Here is a 17814-nt window from a genome sequence, read left to right on the forward strand (position 1 = left end):
ATTGCATCGATTCAAATATAAATTATTTTCAGAACTATGTGATGAACCTTTATATTTATTTCAAAAACCAAAAATATCAATTTGATCATTTGGATAAAAAAATGTTCTTGCCAGAAACGAATTCCACACAATCATAGAATTAACGAGGTATTCTTGCAACCAAGAAATGAATATACATGTTAGACCTTGTATGGTTGAAAGTGTGAGTGAAAAGCTCTCTGGTGCCTAAATTAGACTAGTGGACAGAATGAATATGAAAGCTCTAGTGTTTTTGGAGGACAAATTAGCTTTTCATGGTTGAGGAGGGCCATATCTATATAGTGGCAAGTCTAAACTTGAAGGTGATCCATTAGGCCACTTGTGGCGTCCTATAATTAACTTGTTTATGACTTGTTATCACTCCCATTAAATCATTTAGTCGTTTGACTTCAGAAAACGTGAAAGGCACCTATTAAGAGTCTCGATTAAGGAGACTTCTTAATCGCGTCAAATTTCATGACCTATAACCGAGCCATGATTGTAGGGATTTTTATCCACAGGCCACAATTGTAGGGATTTTTATCCCGTTGTTGGCACTGTAAGTTAATTCCTTATCTAGCGAGAGCGACACACATGGACACGTTAAGAGCCACATTACACCAGATTGTGGAGAGGATATGCGTTGACGAGCCGAAGGTTGATGCTTAGTGAAGTAAGGAAAGAATGGTATTGTATTTATTTTGTAATTTTATTTATTTAGTACAAAGATATTATTAGTGGGTTAAATAACTAGATAATCGGTGATAATGAAACTTACACCACAATGATTGCTTTCTGTCATTGTGATCATCTGCATATATATTTTCATATTAATAGGCCAATTGCATGTAGCAAGAGGCTACTAGATATAAAAAGTCGCCACCCTAAAATGGCGAAACTTTCATATACCAATAATCCCCCTCCCTTCAACTCTTGAAAATAATAATTTAATAAGAAGAGAAAATAGTAAAAATGCCCCATCCCACGTTTTTTTTCTCCACGTATGGAAGTAGTTTTGCTGACCTTTTCTTCTGAATTTTTTTTAATCACATATTTTAAATTTAAAAAAAAAAATCAAAGAGCAAATTGCATGGCAATAGGCTAGTATATATTTAAAAATGAAGTATCCCCGAGACTTATTCCGCTTAAACAGAAACAGCAAAACCCTAGGAGGTAGAAGCCTATTGGATTGCTTTCATGGATTCTCAGCCAAAGCCAGTCTACTACATTTGTGGAAGTATTGATTTTCCTTTTTCTTTCTTCTTCTTCTTCTTCTTCTTCTTCTTCTTCTTCTTCTTCTTCTTCTTCTTCATGAGGAAATACAAAAGAATTTCCGATATTGAGTTATTGACTATGTTGTTGTTGCAGAATGTGGGTTGGAGGTTCAGTTGAAGCCCAACGACTCGATGCAGTGCCGCGACTGCGGTTACCATATCTTATACAAGAAGCGTGCTCGTCGTAGTAAGTCCCTATACTTGTTCTCTACATATTTTACCAAATCCCATCCACTAATTGTTATAATATTTGATTTCCCAGTAACTTATTTTTATTAGGGTTTGCGTCTTCGTAGTATGACATTAATTCTAGTTTGTTGCAAAAAGTGGACATGGTTTTGCGTCCGCAATCCGTGTTTGTTCACTGTCAGCATTTAGTCAAACTTACTCTGTGATCGAACGTTAGAACTCAAGGAGTATTTATCAATAATTGCTAAAATTTAACACCTAATTTCATAAATGTCATTTTTTTATAAAATCTTTCAAATATATCAAAAAACTCACTTAAATAGACGTAAATATCCTCAAAATGAAAACCAAATAAATATAGGTGGCAAAACCATCACTCCCATTGTTGAGAGCAGCATTTTCGCACTCACCCTATTGTTTAGTTTTGATTGGTTTGTGAGGTTTGGAATAATTCAGAACTTGCTAATCGGAATTATAGATTAATTAGATTTGTGGGTAATCGAAGCAAGAATTAAATTGGAACGATCCTCTTGTGAAAACTGTTATTGTTTTATCTCTTTTCTCCAGCAAATTTAAGAGAAATTCGTAAGCATAATTAAATTGAAATTTGATTTCAATGAGTTAGAAACCTCAACTAATATCATGTTTGCTAAGATGATTGTACAAAGCATATTCCACTGAGACGATATTGCATCAACGGTAGCAATTGAATTTCAGCCATGAGCGGCAAATTTTCAAGTATGTACTCAATTAGTTGACTATTGAACAACACCCGCAACTGCTCCACGATATTTACCAACTTCCCTCACCACCTCGCACTTTTTACAATGGTCTAGAGTAGCTCTATTCAAGTGTTTTGGATTTCATGGGTATTTAGGTCTATTCACATGAATTTTTTGCTATATTTGAAAGTTTTTATAAAATGTGACATTTATGAAATTGGGTGTTCAATTTTAGTCACTATTGATAAATACTCAAACTCGAGTAGCTTTATTGGTGAATCCTTCCAGTTATGTGCTTGACTACTTTGATCCAATACGCCCAATTTAGGTTCAATCAGGTGTCATTGTCTTATTGTTATTTTCTCAATTTTCACTAGGTTTTTATTAAAACTTAAAAACTTGGTCCAATTCACTCTGTGTTCGTCTGCTGCTATCCTTTCATTATAGGATGGTGAAATGCTTTAAGTTTCATACGTCCTTTATCTTTAGTAATTAGTAGCTATTATCTTTGCAGTAATAATCACAAGGCCTATTACACCACAGGAACGGAAATTACTTGTAAGTTAAGCGATAGGCGGCACTGTAGGAAATAGTTATACTGGTGCCAGATGGTGATATTGACCATGGTAAAATAAGCTTTCAGTTAGTTTTTCGAGTTCTGGCTTAATATGGGTTTATGTGCACTTAACCGATGGTGGTTAGCCCACACCAAGATGAACCAATATTACTATCTGATCACCGAACTTAATCAGCGAGAATACCAAATCAAAGTCCGGTAAAGCGTTGCACATGATTTGAATTTTGTTGAACTATCTGCTGTTCTCGCTAGCCTTTTGATAGCATGTAACTTGTGAGTCCAACGTTCCTACTGTTGGTGTTGTGTGTGCTTGTGTGTATGCCGTTTGCCTTCTTTCTTAATCTTACCTAATCTTTGGATCGTAACCTTCTATTTGAATCCAGTGGTTGCAAAATAATTTAATTTATTTTTAATATTTTAAGCTAAACAAAATGATAAGAATTATGCCTTTATTGTGCTAAACTTTTTTGCCTCAATTTTCTATGATGACTTCTCCTTCTCCCTCTTCTCCTTCTCCCTCTTATCCTTCTTCTCTCTTTTCATTCTCCTCGAACCCTACAAGGAAGAACAAGCCAAATGACATGTTAAGAAACCTTTGAATCTTGGCATATAAAGATAAGCTGTTGTTTGTATTAAATGGAAACATAAAATTGGTGGTTATGGTTGCCCAATCATCTATTGTTCTCTATATGGCAATATTCAGAGATTGATAACGAATCATGGTTGTTTCTGTAGTTATTCAGCTTGAGGCGCGCTGAAGAAACGCACGCGGAGCTCTCGGCATGGCAGCAGATGACGTGAAACGAAGATGTCGCTTAATTAGGCCCCCTTCTTTCAATAACGAGACTTTACTCCGGCGGTGTAATCTGGTTTAACAAACGCAACCTTAGTGGCATAACAAGCGCACATATTGATGGGTAAATATAACGTTTGACAACGATTTGAACATCGAGACGTCTCTTTGGAGCATTTAACTGAGATATGGTTTGATAAATATTCAATTTCTTTCAAAGATTCTCAATTTTGGTTTCTAATTCATTTTTTTACGCCCCCATTTTCTCCCCCTATACATTCTTCTTTTCTAATCTTTAGGTTGAATAATTCAAAGTAGAATCGACAGTAGTGTACAAAAGATGAAAATGGGCTTGTGAAAATCATTTTCCGAATTCAATTTTGTTGGCCCTCACCAAACAAATGTACTCGGTGGCATTCAGCCGAAACCTTATAGGGTCACTGAAAAACTGCAGAATATTATTAGTAGCTCCACTATGAACACTGGAGTTTGGTATCAGACGTAAACTCAAGATGTGAAGCACGCTACACCTTGCTGCATCCTCGACGGTTGGGGGAGTTGTGAGGTTGGGGATGGAAAGTTAAAATGGTAACATGCTTGTTTAAACCATCAACTATAAACAGACTTAAAACTACAAATAGCAGAGACGACTATATATGTACAAACTCGCATAATCATATTGATGGACTGGCCCTCTACCGGTTTTCACTTGTGTTCGTCATGATACATATTGATTGTTCTTGTTTATATTCCTTTTAGACATGGATCGGAAGAGAAAGTGGAAGATTGTGATAACTCTAATTGCAATAGAGTTAGAAAGAAACGACATTTCTGTGCGTCAATGATATTGTTAGCTGTCATATATGCTATCACGACCTAGTACTGTGAAAAGTTATCTTAAAAATCGTACTCTTTCTAGATAGATACTCGTCTGAGAGTGATAGATTGATTTATAAATCATAGTGATATGACGTGTGTGAACGAGCTCTGAATGTATAGAAGAACCTTCGGTATATTGTGTGAGTTGCTTCGCACTCGTGGAAGGTTGAGGATGTATGGTTCAGTATCTATAAAAGAGTAAGTTTGTATTTTTCTACACATTCTTCCCATCATGTAAATAATTGTTGAAGTTGCATTTTTAGGACTGTTATAATCTCTAGTTGGATTTTTAAGAATTTTAAGACCGAAGCCTCGACATGTGATCTGTAGAAGATGGTATTGTAGCACCCACCCGGAGCTAGCAACAGGCGCCATCTTCAAGCGATCAGAGGATGAGTCACACATGACTCTCAAACTATCCGACCCACCACCGCAGACATGAAATTCACAACTGTAGGAAGGACTGAGAGGAGCACCAACGGCCAACGGATACAAAAAGGCATCAAAAGCAGATAGTCCAAAAATAAAAACAGCCGATAAAACCTTAATCCCCATTAAGAAGGAGCAACCCATAGCCAAATCAAACCAAATATGGCAAGCAAACCCAAAGCAAAAATCAAATCTTAAAGTGCATCAATTGAAATTCTAGATCGGGTCCGAAACTTTAAGATCTAATTTTTGGTTAAGGGATAGGGAAGATGGTGGGGAAGAGCATGGTTGACAAGGATTGATGTGTGGGGTGGTGATGGAAATATGGAAGGGCTGGGTTTGAGGGAGAGGGGCTGCAAAACAGGGAAAAAGGTGACGAAAGAAAGCAAAAAATAAAAGGAGAAAACCCAGACCTCCGACTCTCAAAACGGCAATCAAAGGGAGAAACTGAAGAAAGGGAAGAAAAATGGGAGAGAGGGTGAGAAAGCTGGAATATGCAGTGTTGCATAAATGGAAATTTAAAAATATTAATAAATATTTTAAGTCCAAACCAGTCTTGTACCAAGCAATAGATTGGATTTAATTCCAATTCAGCTCAATGTTTCACCAAACAATGGACTCAGACTCAAAGCCCAACCAATCATTTCCAAACTAATCCTATCCCTAAGACCCAATCTCATCCAGTCCAGCAAACGAGCCCTCAATGTTTGTCCTGACTTGGGAGGATTGTGGGTTTTGCCTCATCAAATCCTACATCCTTTGTGCACATTTGGTATGAGATGTGGAAGTGAAGATTAAATTGAATTTGAGTTGGATTTTTAAGTTAGAGCCTATTCAACCCCCCCCTCTTCTCTGTTCTCTCTTTTCCAGGTTGGATTGATACCATCCTAGAACTTTCACAAGTATTCAAGTAATTCGGTAAGAGATCATTGGAATGCTTTAATAAGAGTATTAAGATATCTTACTAGATTAGAAGGATATAGTGTTGCAAATTGGAATTTAGTGAGCACAGATAGTAAGTCCACAAGTGGATATGTATTTACACTTCACTACTACAAAAGGACCTAATAGTGTCAGTTGTTGCGTCAGTTTAATATTATATAGTGGCGAAAAAGAGATTTGCGACACTCACTGAAGATGACGTCGTATTTACTATCGCTTATAAGCGTCATAAAATTTCTATGTCGCTTTTAAACCGACGTAAAAATTTAGTGTCGCTTATAACCGACATATATTTTAATATTTTTAAGTACTGGCGTCGCTTTAAATAAAATAGTGTCGCTTTTAAGCGACATAAACTATGGGTGTCGCTTCTAGGCGACACTAATTCTTGTTTTTAATATTTTAAATCCTGCGTCGGTTTTGAGCGACATATATTTTGAAAACCAGTGTCGGTTGTAAGCGACACATTGATGGTCTTTATATCCTCTCCCCCGTGTTTTCTTTTTCTTCTCTTGCACTTTTCTTATTCGTTCTTCCAATTTTTACAAAGTCTCCCATGTTCTCTCTCTTTCAGCTTTCTCCTTTGGTTTTCAAACTTCATTTGTTCCTCTTCACAACAGTAAGTTTTTCTTGCTTATAATATTTTTATTTTCTCCTCTTATGTTTAATTTTTAGTTACAATTTATTTTTGTAGGAAATTTATTTGAGTTGGTTGAGTACATAAAGAATTGTTGACGTCAAAATTCTTCAACAAATCAGGTTTGTATCACTAACTTCTTTAATTTTTAAATTGTATAATACACAAGTTTATTTATTTAAAAATTATAATTTAAGCACTTAGATAAAATTCTACTATTTTTGTTAAATTAATAAAAATTTAGTCGAATTAATTAATTTTGTCACTCTAATTGTTATTTTAATTTGTTGTTATTTTGATAATTTTTTGTTGTTATTTACTAGAATGGATTAGATGAACATAATTTGAATTGTTATGAGAAAATGGAATGAATAATATTTATAAGCATTTATGTTAAATTAACAATATTAAATATAACATAAACTTATAAAATTGAGTAATATAAGAATATATTATGTTAATTTTTTTTTTTGCACTCTAATTGTTATTTTAATTTGTTGTTATTTTGATAATTTTTTGTTGTTATTTACTAGAATGGATTAGATAAACATAATTTGAATTGTTATGAGAAAATGGAATGAATAATATTTATAAGCATTTATGTTAAATTAACAATATTAAATATAACATAAACTTATAATATTGAGTAATATAAGAATATATTATGTTTTTTTTTTTTTTTGCACTCTAATTGTTATTTTAATTTGTTGTTATTTTGATAATTTTTTGTTGTTATTTACTAGAATGGATTAGATGAACATAATTTGAATTGTTATGAGAAAATGGAATGAATAATATTTATAAGCATTTATGTTAAATTAACAATATTAAATATAACATAAACTTATAATATTGAGTAATATAAGAATATATTATGTTTTTTTTTTTTTTTAGGAATATAAGAATATAAGAATATAACCTTTCATAAGAATATAACCTAAACTTATAATATAAGAATATCCTTTCATATAAGAATATAACCTTTCATATAAGAATATAACCTAAACTTATAATATTTAGGAATATAAGAATATATTAATTAATTTTTTTGCACTCTAATTGTTATTTGAATTTGTTGTTATTTTGATAAGTTTGATAACTTTTGGTTGTTATTTATTAGAATGGATTAGATGAGCATAATTTTGATAACTTTTTGTTGTTATTTTAATTTGTTTTTACTATAATAGGTGTTGAAAATTAAAATATTGCAATCGTGATAGAGTTCGAGGGGTGAAAGATAGAAATTGAAAATTTTGATAGTTATGCCTACATGATAGGGATTGAAAGATTGTAGGCATCTTAGTGTCAACGTAATATTTTACCTTCGTAAAGTGGTAAAATATGGACAAGAGTTGGTTGACAATACCCTGAAATTTTGAAGCGTATACAACTGGAATTAATTTGTTTTTGGATCAAGCAGTTGCAAATGGTGTTGGTCCTGATAAGTTTAGATGTCCTTGCAAAAGATGTTGTAATCGATATACTTTTGTTAGGAACACCATTGTTGAACATCTCATATTGTATGATATGGATAAAGATTATAAAAACGCTTGTTGGCGACATCATGGCGAGCAAAACATTGGAGAGCAAAATGTGGGAATTGGAGAAGAAGAAACAGGAGATGAGGTGATTGGCATGCATGATTTTCTTAATGATGTATTTGTCCAACCATTAACAGAAGAAGGTGTTGGGCCATCTACTGAACCCTGACACACCCCGACCCAGAAAGTCCACTTGGACCCTAAATCGAGCTGTGTTGGCCGACACCTGGAAGGTGACGAAGCCATAAAATGTGATAGTGTATAAAAAGTGAATGAATTCGATTCCAAAAGTGTCTAAATACCAGAGTGCGCTACGAGTGGGAGCGAACCCATTTCACGCGCGATGTCAGAGCATAAGTAAGGTACAGTAATGTGAGTAAGAATCATACCCTCAAAAATATCCATCAATACTAAGATTCGCCACAGATTTTTGTCGATACAAACTCAGCAGCTAAAACCTGGAGGGCACCAAACAGAAGGTGTGAGTAAGCAATAAAACCAAGCTTCCCAAAGTTACTACCTCTCTAAAAGTAATGCCCCTAAATGTAAAACCCGTATCGTTTTCCGTAAGACAGTACAACATATATACATATATCCAAACCATACTCGGAAATGACCAAAACCACGGTTTGCCATCAAATCCACCATACATTAATAAGTAGGCCAAATGTACTAAATCAATACAAAGTGATATATCAGTCAGAGTCATCTAAAATGACATGTACAACTTAACCGTATCTCGTCAATCATGGCTAGTATATAAGTCGGAGTCACCTATAGTGACATGTACGACTTATCCACATCTCGTCAATCCTGACTAGCATATAAGTCGGAGTCACCTATAATGACCTGTACGACTTATCCACATCTCGTCAATCCTGGCTAGCATATAAGTCGGAGTCACCTATAGTAACCTGTACGACTTATCCAGATCTCGTCAATCCTGGCTAGCATGTAAGTCGGAGTCACCTATAGTGACCTGTACGACTTATCCACATCTCGTCAATACTGGCTAGCATTTAAGTCGGAGTCACCTATAGTGACCTATACGACTTATCCATATCTCGTCAATACTGGCTAGCATGTAAGTCGGAGTCACCTATAGTGACCTATACGACTTATCCATATCTCGTCAATACTGGCTAGCATGTAAGTCGGAGTCACCTATAGTGACCTGTACGACAATATCGAAGTTACCTAACACATAACTATAGTCATGCTATAACGCAATCGATTCAACCAATATCATAACTCACCTGAACTTACCTGGGTGTCCTGCGTTCACCTTTGCACTTGAAAGCATTCTCAATAATTATATGCAAGTAATATACATATGGATATACCATGATGCAATCTACTACTCAACCATGCCGTAGCATTTTCAATTATAAACAATATAAGGTGAAGTGTACAATCAATAACGCTCTACTCCCAAACTACTTATTTTCAAGGATAATTATTCATGACAACCCAATTAACACTAATTTAACTAACTAATTCGTAAAACTAAAAACTTGCCTTAACCAATTTCCTTCGCATTACTCAATTTCCCAAGCAAGGCTTTTGTCTCAAATATTTTATGGCTGCATCTAACGTCTCGTTAGACTGCCTACGTACCCTAAACAGGGATCAAGCCATTCGTAGTTCACATAGTACTTCAAGCATTCACAATAATTATATATGAAAGTAATATGCCTAATCAATTTAAAGGTGTCGATAGAACTCTCAATAATATGTACGATAAAAAAGGAAAAGATGCACTTACCTGGAGTCCACGCTATGATTCTCTAGCGCACGTATCGAGACGTCCTGAATGATTGGTCCCTGTAACCAATTATCAAATCACATCTCAGAACTCTTATCCGTAGAATATCTAATTCACATAAAACACAACTTCAACGACATTCTAAAATAGTTTGAGACCCATTAACCACAAGTCAATCGTCGATCAAAGATCGACGGTAGGGTTTACAACCCTGTATAACCTGACCCGGAAGATCCGCATATCAGATTTCCAATCTGCAACTTCCAACGATCCAAAATATGTTTCTAGAATAACATATTAAAATTTCATTACGATCCAACGGTCAGATCTCCGCCAATTGTCTAAAACAAGTGGCCGTGAACATTTATTTTACTAACTTACAAATCCAATTCAGGAAGATCCGTAAGTCGGATTCCCGATCCGTAAATTCCTATGATCTTTAAATATTACGTATTATAATATATCCAATTTTGGTGACGATCCAACGGTCGGATCATCGATTCACATTTTTATCAAGTAACGTATCATAACGAATTTAGGTTCCAACGATCAACCTACGTCATTCAAATGACAAAACTGAATTCAAAACATTCGACATAGCCTAAAAATAGAATTGGCGGCCCACTGGCCACGCGCCGCCGCACGCGCCGCCGCGGGTGGCGGTCGGCCGCCCCGACTCGCCGGAAAATCCAACTATTTTCAAAAAATCTCAAACTTCACAGAAATGAAGATCTCAGTGAGTGGAGCAACTTTCATACCTGCCACGAAGTCCAAAAGTGGACGGAAGATGGTCAATTTTGCCCACGAAGCCGGCAGGTGCCTAAAACTTCCCGACGTCGATTCGTCGTCTACAGTGGTCCAACGGGGTCAAGGTTGGTTGGGTTTTGCTCCTAGGATGATGGGCTACAAAGCCCAAGTGGTGGCATCGGCCATTGCTTTGCCGATTTGCCGGAAAATCGAAAAGGGTGGCCGGAGCACCATTGATTTTCGTCAACTTTCGTGGCCTCAAACCGCCTCATACCATGGTTAATCAAGGTGGTTCTTGGGTGGGTTTTGTAGAGGGGAATGAGAGCTTCAAAATGGTGGTGGTGGCATCGAAAAAGTCCACCGGAGTTGGCCGGAATCGGCCTTGGAAGATGGCCTCGCAGTGGTGCGGGTATGGGTGCACGGGAAGCCTTTTTCCCTTTTTTTTTTTTTTTCTTTTCTTTTCTTCTTCCTTTCTGATTGGCTGCAAGCTTCACTTTAAATGTTCTAATTGGTTCCTTGTCCCTTTAATTTAATTGGTCAACTAATCCCACAAGGTGGGAATTCAAATATTTAAATAACCAATTTCAAACGTCCATAAGTATACCGTTATAATTCGAACTCGCAAACGGTTTTCGCCTATACGTTCGTACCAATGAGTACTACGAGGATATGCTAAAAGAATAAGTCCCACATCTCTCAAGTCAATGGTCAACAGAAGTCAAAGTCCTTGCCTCTAGGGCAATTTCGTAAACTCACGCTTTTAAAATAAATTAAAAATGTAAAATTTGGAACGGGTTGTCACAACCCCCTATTGGGGAAGGGCGTCCAGAAGAGGTGCAGACTTTTTTTAAGTTGCTTGAAGAGGCAGATCAAGATTTGTGGCCAGGTTGTAAGGAGTTTAAGAAATTGGAAGCAGTTGTAAGATTGTATCAGATCAAGTGTTTAGCGGGAATGCCTGACGAGATCTTCACCACTTTACTGGAGTTAATTAAAAGAATGTTGCCTGAAGGGGATTGTTTGCCTGAATCCTGTTATAAGGCAAAAAAACTTATAAATGACTTGGGGCTGTCGTATGTGAAAATTGATGCATGTCCCAATGATTGCATGATCTATTGGAAAGATACGTCAGATTTGACCGTGTGCTCAGTTTGTAGTAATCAAGATATAAAATTACCAATGCAGAGGATAGCTCGAGGAAAAAGGTCGCAACTAAGGTTATGTGGTATTTTCCTTTAAAACCACGATTGCAACAATTTTTTATGTCGAAGCATATGGCTGAACATATGAGATGGCATGCAACTGAATGTCCTAAGGATGAGTTTATGAGACATCCTTCAGATTCTCCCGCATGGAAGCATTTGGATAATTTATATCCGGATTTTGCGTCAAAAATTCGAAATGTCCGATTAGGGTTAGCCAGTGATGGATTTAATCCTTTTGGGAAAATGAGGAATGATCATAACACATGGCCTGTGGTGCTTTCTGTTTATAATTTGCCACCTTGGATGTGCATGAAGCAACCAAATTTGTTATTGTCTTTGTTAATACCAGGACCGCGCAGTCCTGGTAAAGAGATTGATGTATACATGCGTCCATTGATTGACGAGTTGAATGAGTTGTGGGAGGTGGGCATTCCCACTTATGATGCGTATTCCAACCAAAGTTTTACGATGAAGGCTGCCGTGTTATGGACTATAAGTGATTTTCCGGCTTATGGAATGTTGTCAGGATCGAGTACACATGGCTATAAAGCTTGTCCACATTGCATGCATGATAAAGAATCTATTTACTTGCCAGCGAGTCGCAAGATTTGTTATATGGGGCATCGACGTTTTCTTGAAGATAATCATAGGTTTCGAAGGCAAACCATCACTTTTAATGGTTGTCGAGAGCATCGTAGTGCACCAAGGCAGTGGACTGGTTTACAATGTCTCGAAGAACTTTCTACATTGAGATTTACTTTTGGAAAACCAACAAGGATGCTTCAGTTGGGCAACGCAGAAGAAGAGCTTCGAGCAGTACAAGTAGTAACAGTCAGTGGAAGAAGAAATCAATTTTTTATGAACTACCTTATTGGAGGCATCTATTGATTAGACACAATCTTGATGTTATGCATATCGAGAAGAATATATGTGACAGTGTGGTGGGAACATTGCTAGATATAGAAAAGTCTAAAGATGGATTAGCGGCACATGCAGATCTTGAATTCTTGAACATAAGACATAGTCAACACCCACGTAGAGAAGGAAATAGAACATTTCGACCTCCAGCATTGTTCAAATTGAAAAGAGAAGAAAAAACTGCGTTTTGTAAAGTATTGTCTACTATTCGGGTCCCAGATGGATATTCATCAAATCTGTCGCGATGTGTGCACGTGAATGAACGAAAAATACATGGGTTGAAAAGTCATGATTGCCATGTTTTAATGTAGCAGTTACTCCCGCTTGCAATACGCCTGGTTTTGCCTAAAGCTGTTACTATGGTTTTATTAGAGTTGAGTGCAATTTTCAGACAGTTATGTAGTAAGAAGGAGTCTGAGGAAGGATTTAAGCAACTGAATTCAAGAATTGCCCTGACATTATGTCAACTTGAGAAAATATTCCCTCCTGCATTTTTTGATATAATGGTGCACCTCCCAGTTCACTTGGCAGATGAAGCAGCTCTTGCATGGCCTGTTCAATATAGATGGATGTATCTAATTGAACGGTAATGAATAAATTTTTATAATTTTTTTACAATTGTAGTCATAACTTTAATTAATAATTATAATAATTTGTATTTCGTTTTATAATTGTAGGTATTTGCAAACACTTAAGCGCTATGTTCGTAATAAGGGTCGTCCTGAAGGTTTCATTGCTGAAGCATATTTGAGTGCTTGTCATTTTGTTCCATGTATCTTAGAGACGTTGAGTCTCGTCGTACCCGTAGAGGCCGAAATGAAGATGGTATTGGACGTGGAGTATCTGGTGGGTTATCAATTTTTGACTCGAAAGGATGTTATATGGGTTCAGGAGAAAATGTGGAGCTCGATCTAAATGTTCTTGATCAGTGCCATAGATACATTCTAAATAATTGTGATGAGGTTAGCCCATTTAGAAGGTAAGAACGTTTAATCATACGTCTTAATGTTTTATTGGTTTTCTTCACTTTGAAAAAGTAATTATCTAAATTGGACATAATTGTGTAGGCAACATGAAGAATTCTTGAAAACTAAACATCGTCGAGAAAGGTTAACTATGCGACAAATTAAGGAGCTAAGCAAGAAAGAATTTCCAGAATGGTTCAAGCAACATGTGAGTTGATATAACAATCATATTATTTATTTATTGTTTTGCATTTTAATTATAACATGTTTATAGTTATTCTGTCAATTTTTATCTTCATACTTATTACAGATGAATTCAAGATATGATGCTAATGACACATTGATATCTCAAGACTTGCATTGGCTAGCTAATTATCCTAGTAGGGTTGTGAGTAGATACAAAAGTCACATTGTTCATGGATTTAGATTTCGTATAAAATCTGTGGATGATAAGCATAAGAATCAAAATTGTGGTGTCTTTGTACCTGCAAATGTTCCTGGAGCAATTGGGCAAGTGAATTGTTATGGCAGAGTTGTAGATATGTTCGAGGTCAAATATTGTGGTCCTACTGAAGCAGGAGATAGGGGTCGAGCTGTGATGTTATTTAAGTGCGAATGGGTTAATAGTGAAAGTCCACGAGGAATGAAAACTGATCAATATGGATTTACTATGGTGAATTTCAATCAATTGGGATTTAAAGAGGATCCTTTCATACTAGCATCACAAGCATTACAGGCATTTTACGTGGAGGACACGATTGAAAAAGATTGGCACGTAGTTGTTCGAACTCAGCCAAGAGATTTATTTGACGTGTTAGAGGATAGTGATGCTATTGATGATTATGCCATGCCGAACTTGGATGATCGAATTCTTGATAATGAAAATTTCCATACAAGGGTTGGCGTGGAAGAGACTCCCTTTCTTGAATCATTAGCGTTGCCTACTGGGTTCGTTAATCATGCCAATACCGACGATGAGTTAACAGATGATGACAGGGAATAAATATATTAATTATTTTTTGTATTAATTAGACTTTGTTTCATTTTATATGCTATGATATCCTATCATAAAATTATATTTCTGTTTTTTTTTTTTTTCTTGTTTCCTGTCGCTTTTAACCGACGGCATATGTCATGTGTGTCAGACTTAGCGTCGGTTTTAACCGACGCAACCTTAGCCTATTCCGACGCAATGTTAACCTTACGTCGGTTTTAACCGACGCAACCTTACCCTATTCCGACGCAATGTTAACCTTACGTCGGTTTTATGCGACGCATTATTATCATATTTCGACGCAATGTTGTGAATCATATGTAATAATTATATATAATTTAACAGTTTTAAAAACTATAATAATTATATATATTAACTTAAAAACTATAATAATTATATATTAATTTAACAGTTTTACACCCCTAAAGACTATAATAATTATTATTATATATAATTATATATATTAATTTAAAAACTATAATAATTATATATAATTATATATTAATTTAACAGTTTTATACCCCTAAAAACTATAATAATTATATATATAATTATTATACGAATTCTACGAAACTAATTTCAACGATCCAACCGTCAAACATGTTTGTATATAATTCAAGATCGTATACGAAAAAAATCGCAAAAAACAAACATTCTGGGATGAAGTAACGGGACAAAAAATTTCGACGGTTATCAACGAAAAATGACGATTTAACGGTTATTTTAAGCCCGATTTTGATGAGTTTTTACAGCTACACTCCTTGAACCTATATGAATACAATGAATGAATTCGATCTTCAAATTAAAATATTTATACTAGTGGATACCACAAAATCTTAAGTTATACTTAATGAAAGTATGAATAAACTCTTAAGTCTTAGTGAATCTATTGTTTTGATGGGATACGCATTCTACGAAACTAATTTCAACGATCCAACCGTCAAACATGTTTGTATATAATTCGAGATCGTATACGAAAAAAATTGCAAAAAACAAACATTCTGGGATGAAGTAACGGGACAAAAAATTTCGACGGTTATCAACGAAAAATGACGATTTAACGGTTATTTTAAGTCCGATTTTGATGATTATTTACAGCTACACTCCTTGAACCTATATGAATACAATGAATGAATTCGATCTTCAAATTAAAATATTTATACTAGTGGATACCACAAAATCTTAAGTTATACTTAATGAAAGTATGAATAAACTCTTAAGTCTTAGTGAATCTATCGTTTTGATGAGATACGCATTCTACGAAACTAATTTCAACGATCCAACCGTCAAACATGTTTGTATATAATTCGAGATTGTATACGAAAAAAATCGCAAAAAACAAACATTCTGGGATGAAGTAACGGGACAAAAAATTTCGACGGTTATCAACGAAAAATGACGATTTAACGGTTATTTTAAGTCCGATTTTGATGATTTTTTACAGCTACACTCCTTGAACCTATATGAATACAATGAATGAATTTGATCTTCAAATTAAAATATTTATACTAGTGGATACCACAAAATCTTACGTTATACTTAATGAAAGTGTGAATAAACTCTTAAGTCTTAGTGAATCTATCGTTTTGATGGGATACGCATTCTACGAAACTAATTTCAACGATCCAACCGTCAAACATGTTTGTATATAATTCGAGATCGTATACGAAAAAAATCGCAAAAAACAAACATTCTGGGATGAAGTAACGGGACAAAAAATTTCGACGGTTATCAACGAAAAATGACGATTTAACGGTTATTTTAAGTCCGATTTTGATGATTTTTTACAGCTACACTCCTTGAACCTATATGAATACAATGAATGAATTCGATCTTCAAATTAAAATATTTATACTAGTGGATACCACAAAATCTTACGTTATACTTAATGAAAGTGTGAATAAACTCTTAAGTCTTAGTGAATCTATCGTTTTGATGGGATACGCATTCTACGAAACTAATTTCAACGATCTAACCGTTAAACATGTTTGTATATAATTCGAGATCGTATACGAAAAAAATCGCAAAAAACAAAAATTCTGGGATAAAGTAACGGGACAAAAAATTTCGACGGTTATCAACTAAAAATGACGATTTAACGGTTATTGTAAGCCCGATTTTGATGATTTTTTACAGCTAGACTCCTTGAACCTATATGAATACAATGGATGATGATCAATGAAAATTGATGATTTTGTAAAAAGAATAAAATGCAAGCTTTGAGTTACATTGGCAAGGTTTAAACTTTTGAGAAATGCTCATCTAATCCATTATAGTAAATAACAACCAAATGTTATCAAAGTTATCAAAATAACAACAAATTAAATGTTATCAAAGTCATCTAATCCATTATAGTAAATAACAACCAAATGTTATCAAAGTTAAACTTTTGAGAAATGCTCATCTAATCCATTATAGTAAATAACAACCAAATGTTATCAAAGTTATCAAAATAACAACAAATTAAATGTTATCAAAGTCATCTAATCCATTATAGTAAATAACAACCAAATGTTATCAAAGTTAAACTTTTGAGAAATGCTCATCTAATCCATAATATATACTTATATTACTAAATATTATAAGTTTATGTTATATTTAATATTGTTAATTTAACATAAATGCTTATAAATATTATTCATTCCATTTTCTCAAAACAACTCAAATTATGTTCATCTAATCCATTCTAGTAAATAACAACAAAAAATTATCAAAATAAAAACAAATTAAAATAACAATTACAGTGCAAAAAAAATTGATTCAACTTAATAAATTTATTTATTAAAATATTATATGAGATAACATAACTGATTACTTTTTAATTTTGGATTAAATTTTTTTATTTTTTTTGTTTCTATTTTTATCCTTGTTCTCTTTTTTTTGTAAGTTAAAACTTTTTTTTTATGTTGGGCGGGAATTTTCCCCCTTTCTTTGCACGGGGGAATGGGTTGGAAGACTTTGTCAATCATTATCATATCAAATTATGCTTATATTGGCTTTAACCGATGCAAAATTATACACTTTCGAGACTATCTGCTACAATGGATTTTCTGTCAGAGACACTACACAAATTTGTTCTTATTTCGACGCAAATTTTATCTTATTTCGACACAAACTTGTTCTTATTTCGACGTTATAAAAATCTGTCAGTCTAACGTCGGTTTTAACTGACGCAATGTGGCCTAATTTCGACGGTACTGACATAGTATGTCAAGCTATAAT

At 34.6% G+C, this 17814-nt stretch overlaps 1 protein-coding gene across 1 annotated transcript; it reads left to right on the forward strand.

The window, feature by feature from the left end:
• The first annotated feature begins 11784 nt into the window (after window positions 1-11784).
• Window positions 11785-14601, forward strand: LOC125473516. Its single transcript, XM_048576426.1, has 6 exons — window positions 11785-12546; window positions 12948-13219; window positions 13311-13483; window positions 13525-13612; window positions 13701-13806; window positions 13909-14601. Exons 1-6 carry the CDS (start codon window positions 11785-11787, stop codon window positions 14599-14601), a joined length of 2094 nt encoding a protein of 697 aa, XP_048432383.1.
• The last annotated feature ends 3213 nt before the right edge of the window (window positions 14602-17814 follow it).

Source organism: the organism of the source record quoted next, unplaced genomic scaffold (genome assembly GCF_019419815.1).
Source record: "Pyrus x bretschneideri cultivar Hongxiangsu unplaced genomic scaffold, Pyrus_bretschneideri_v1 Contig9, whole genome shotgun sequence".
Lineage (NCBI taxonomy): Eukaryota > Viridiplantae > Streptophyta > Magnoliopsida > Rosales > Rosaceae > Pyrus > Pyrus x bretschneideri.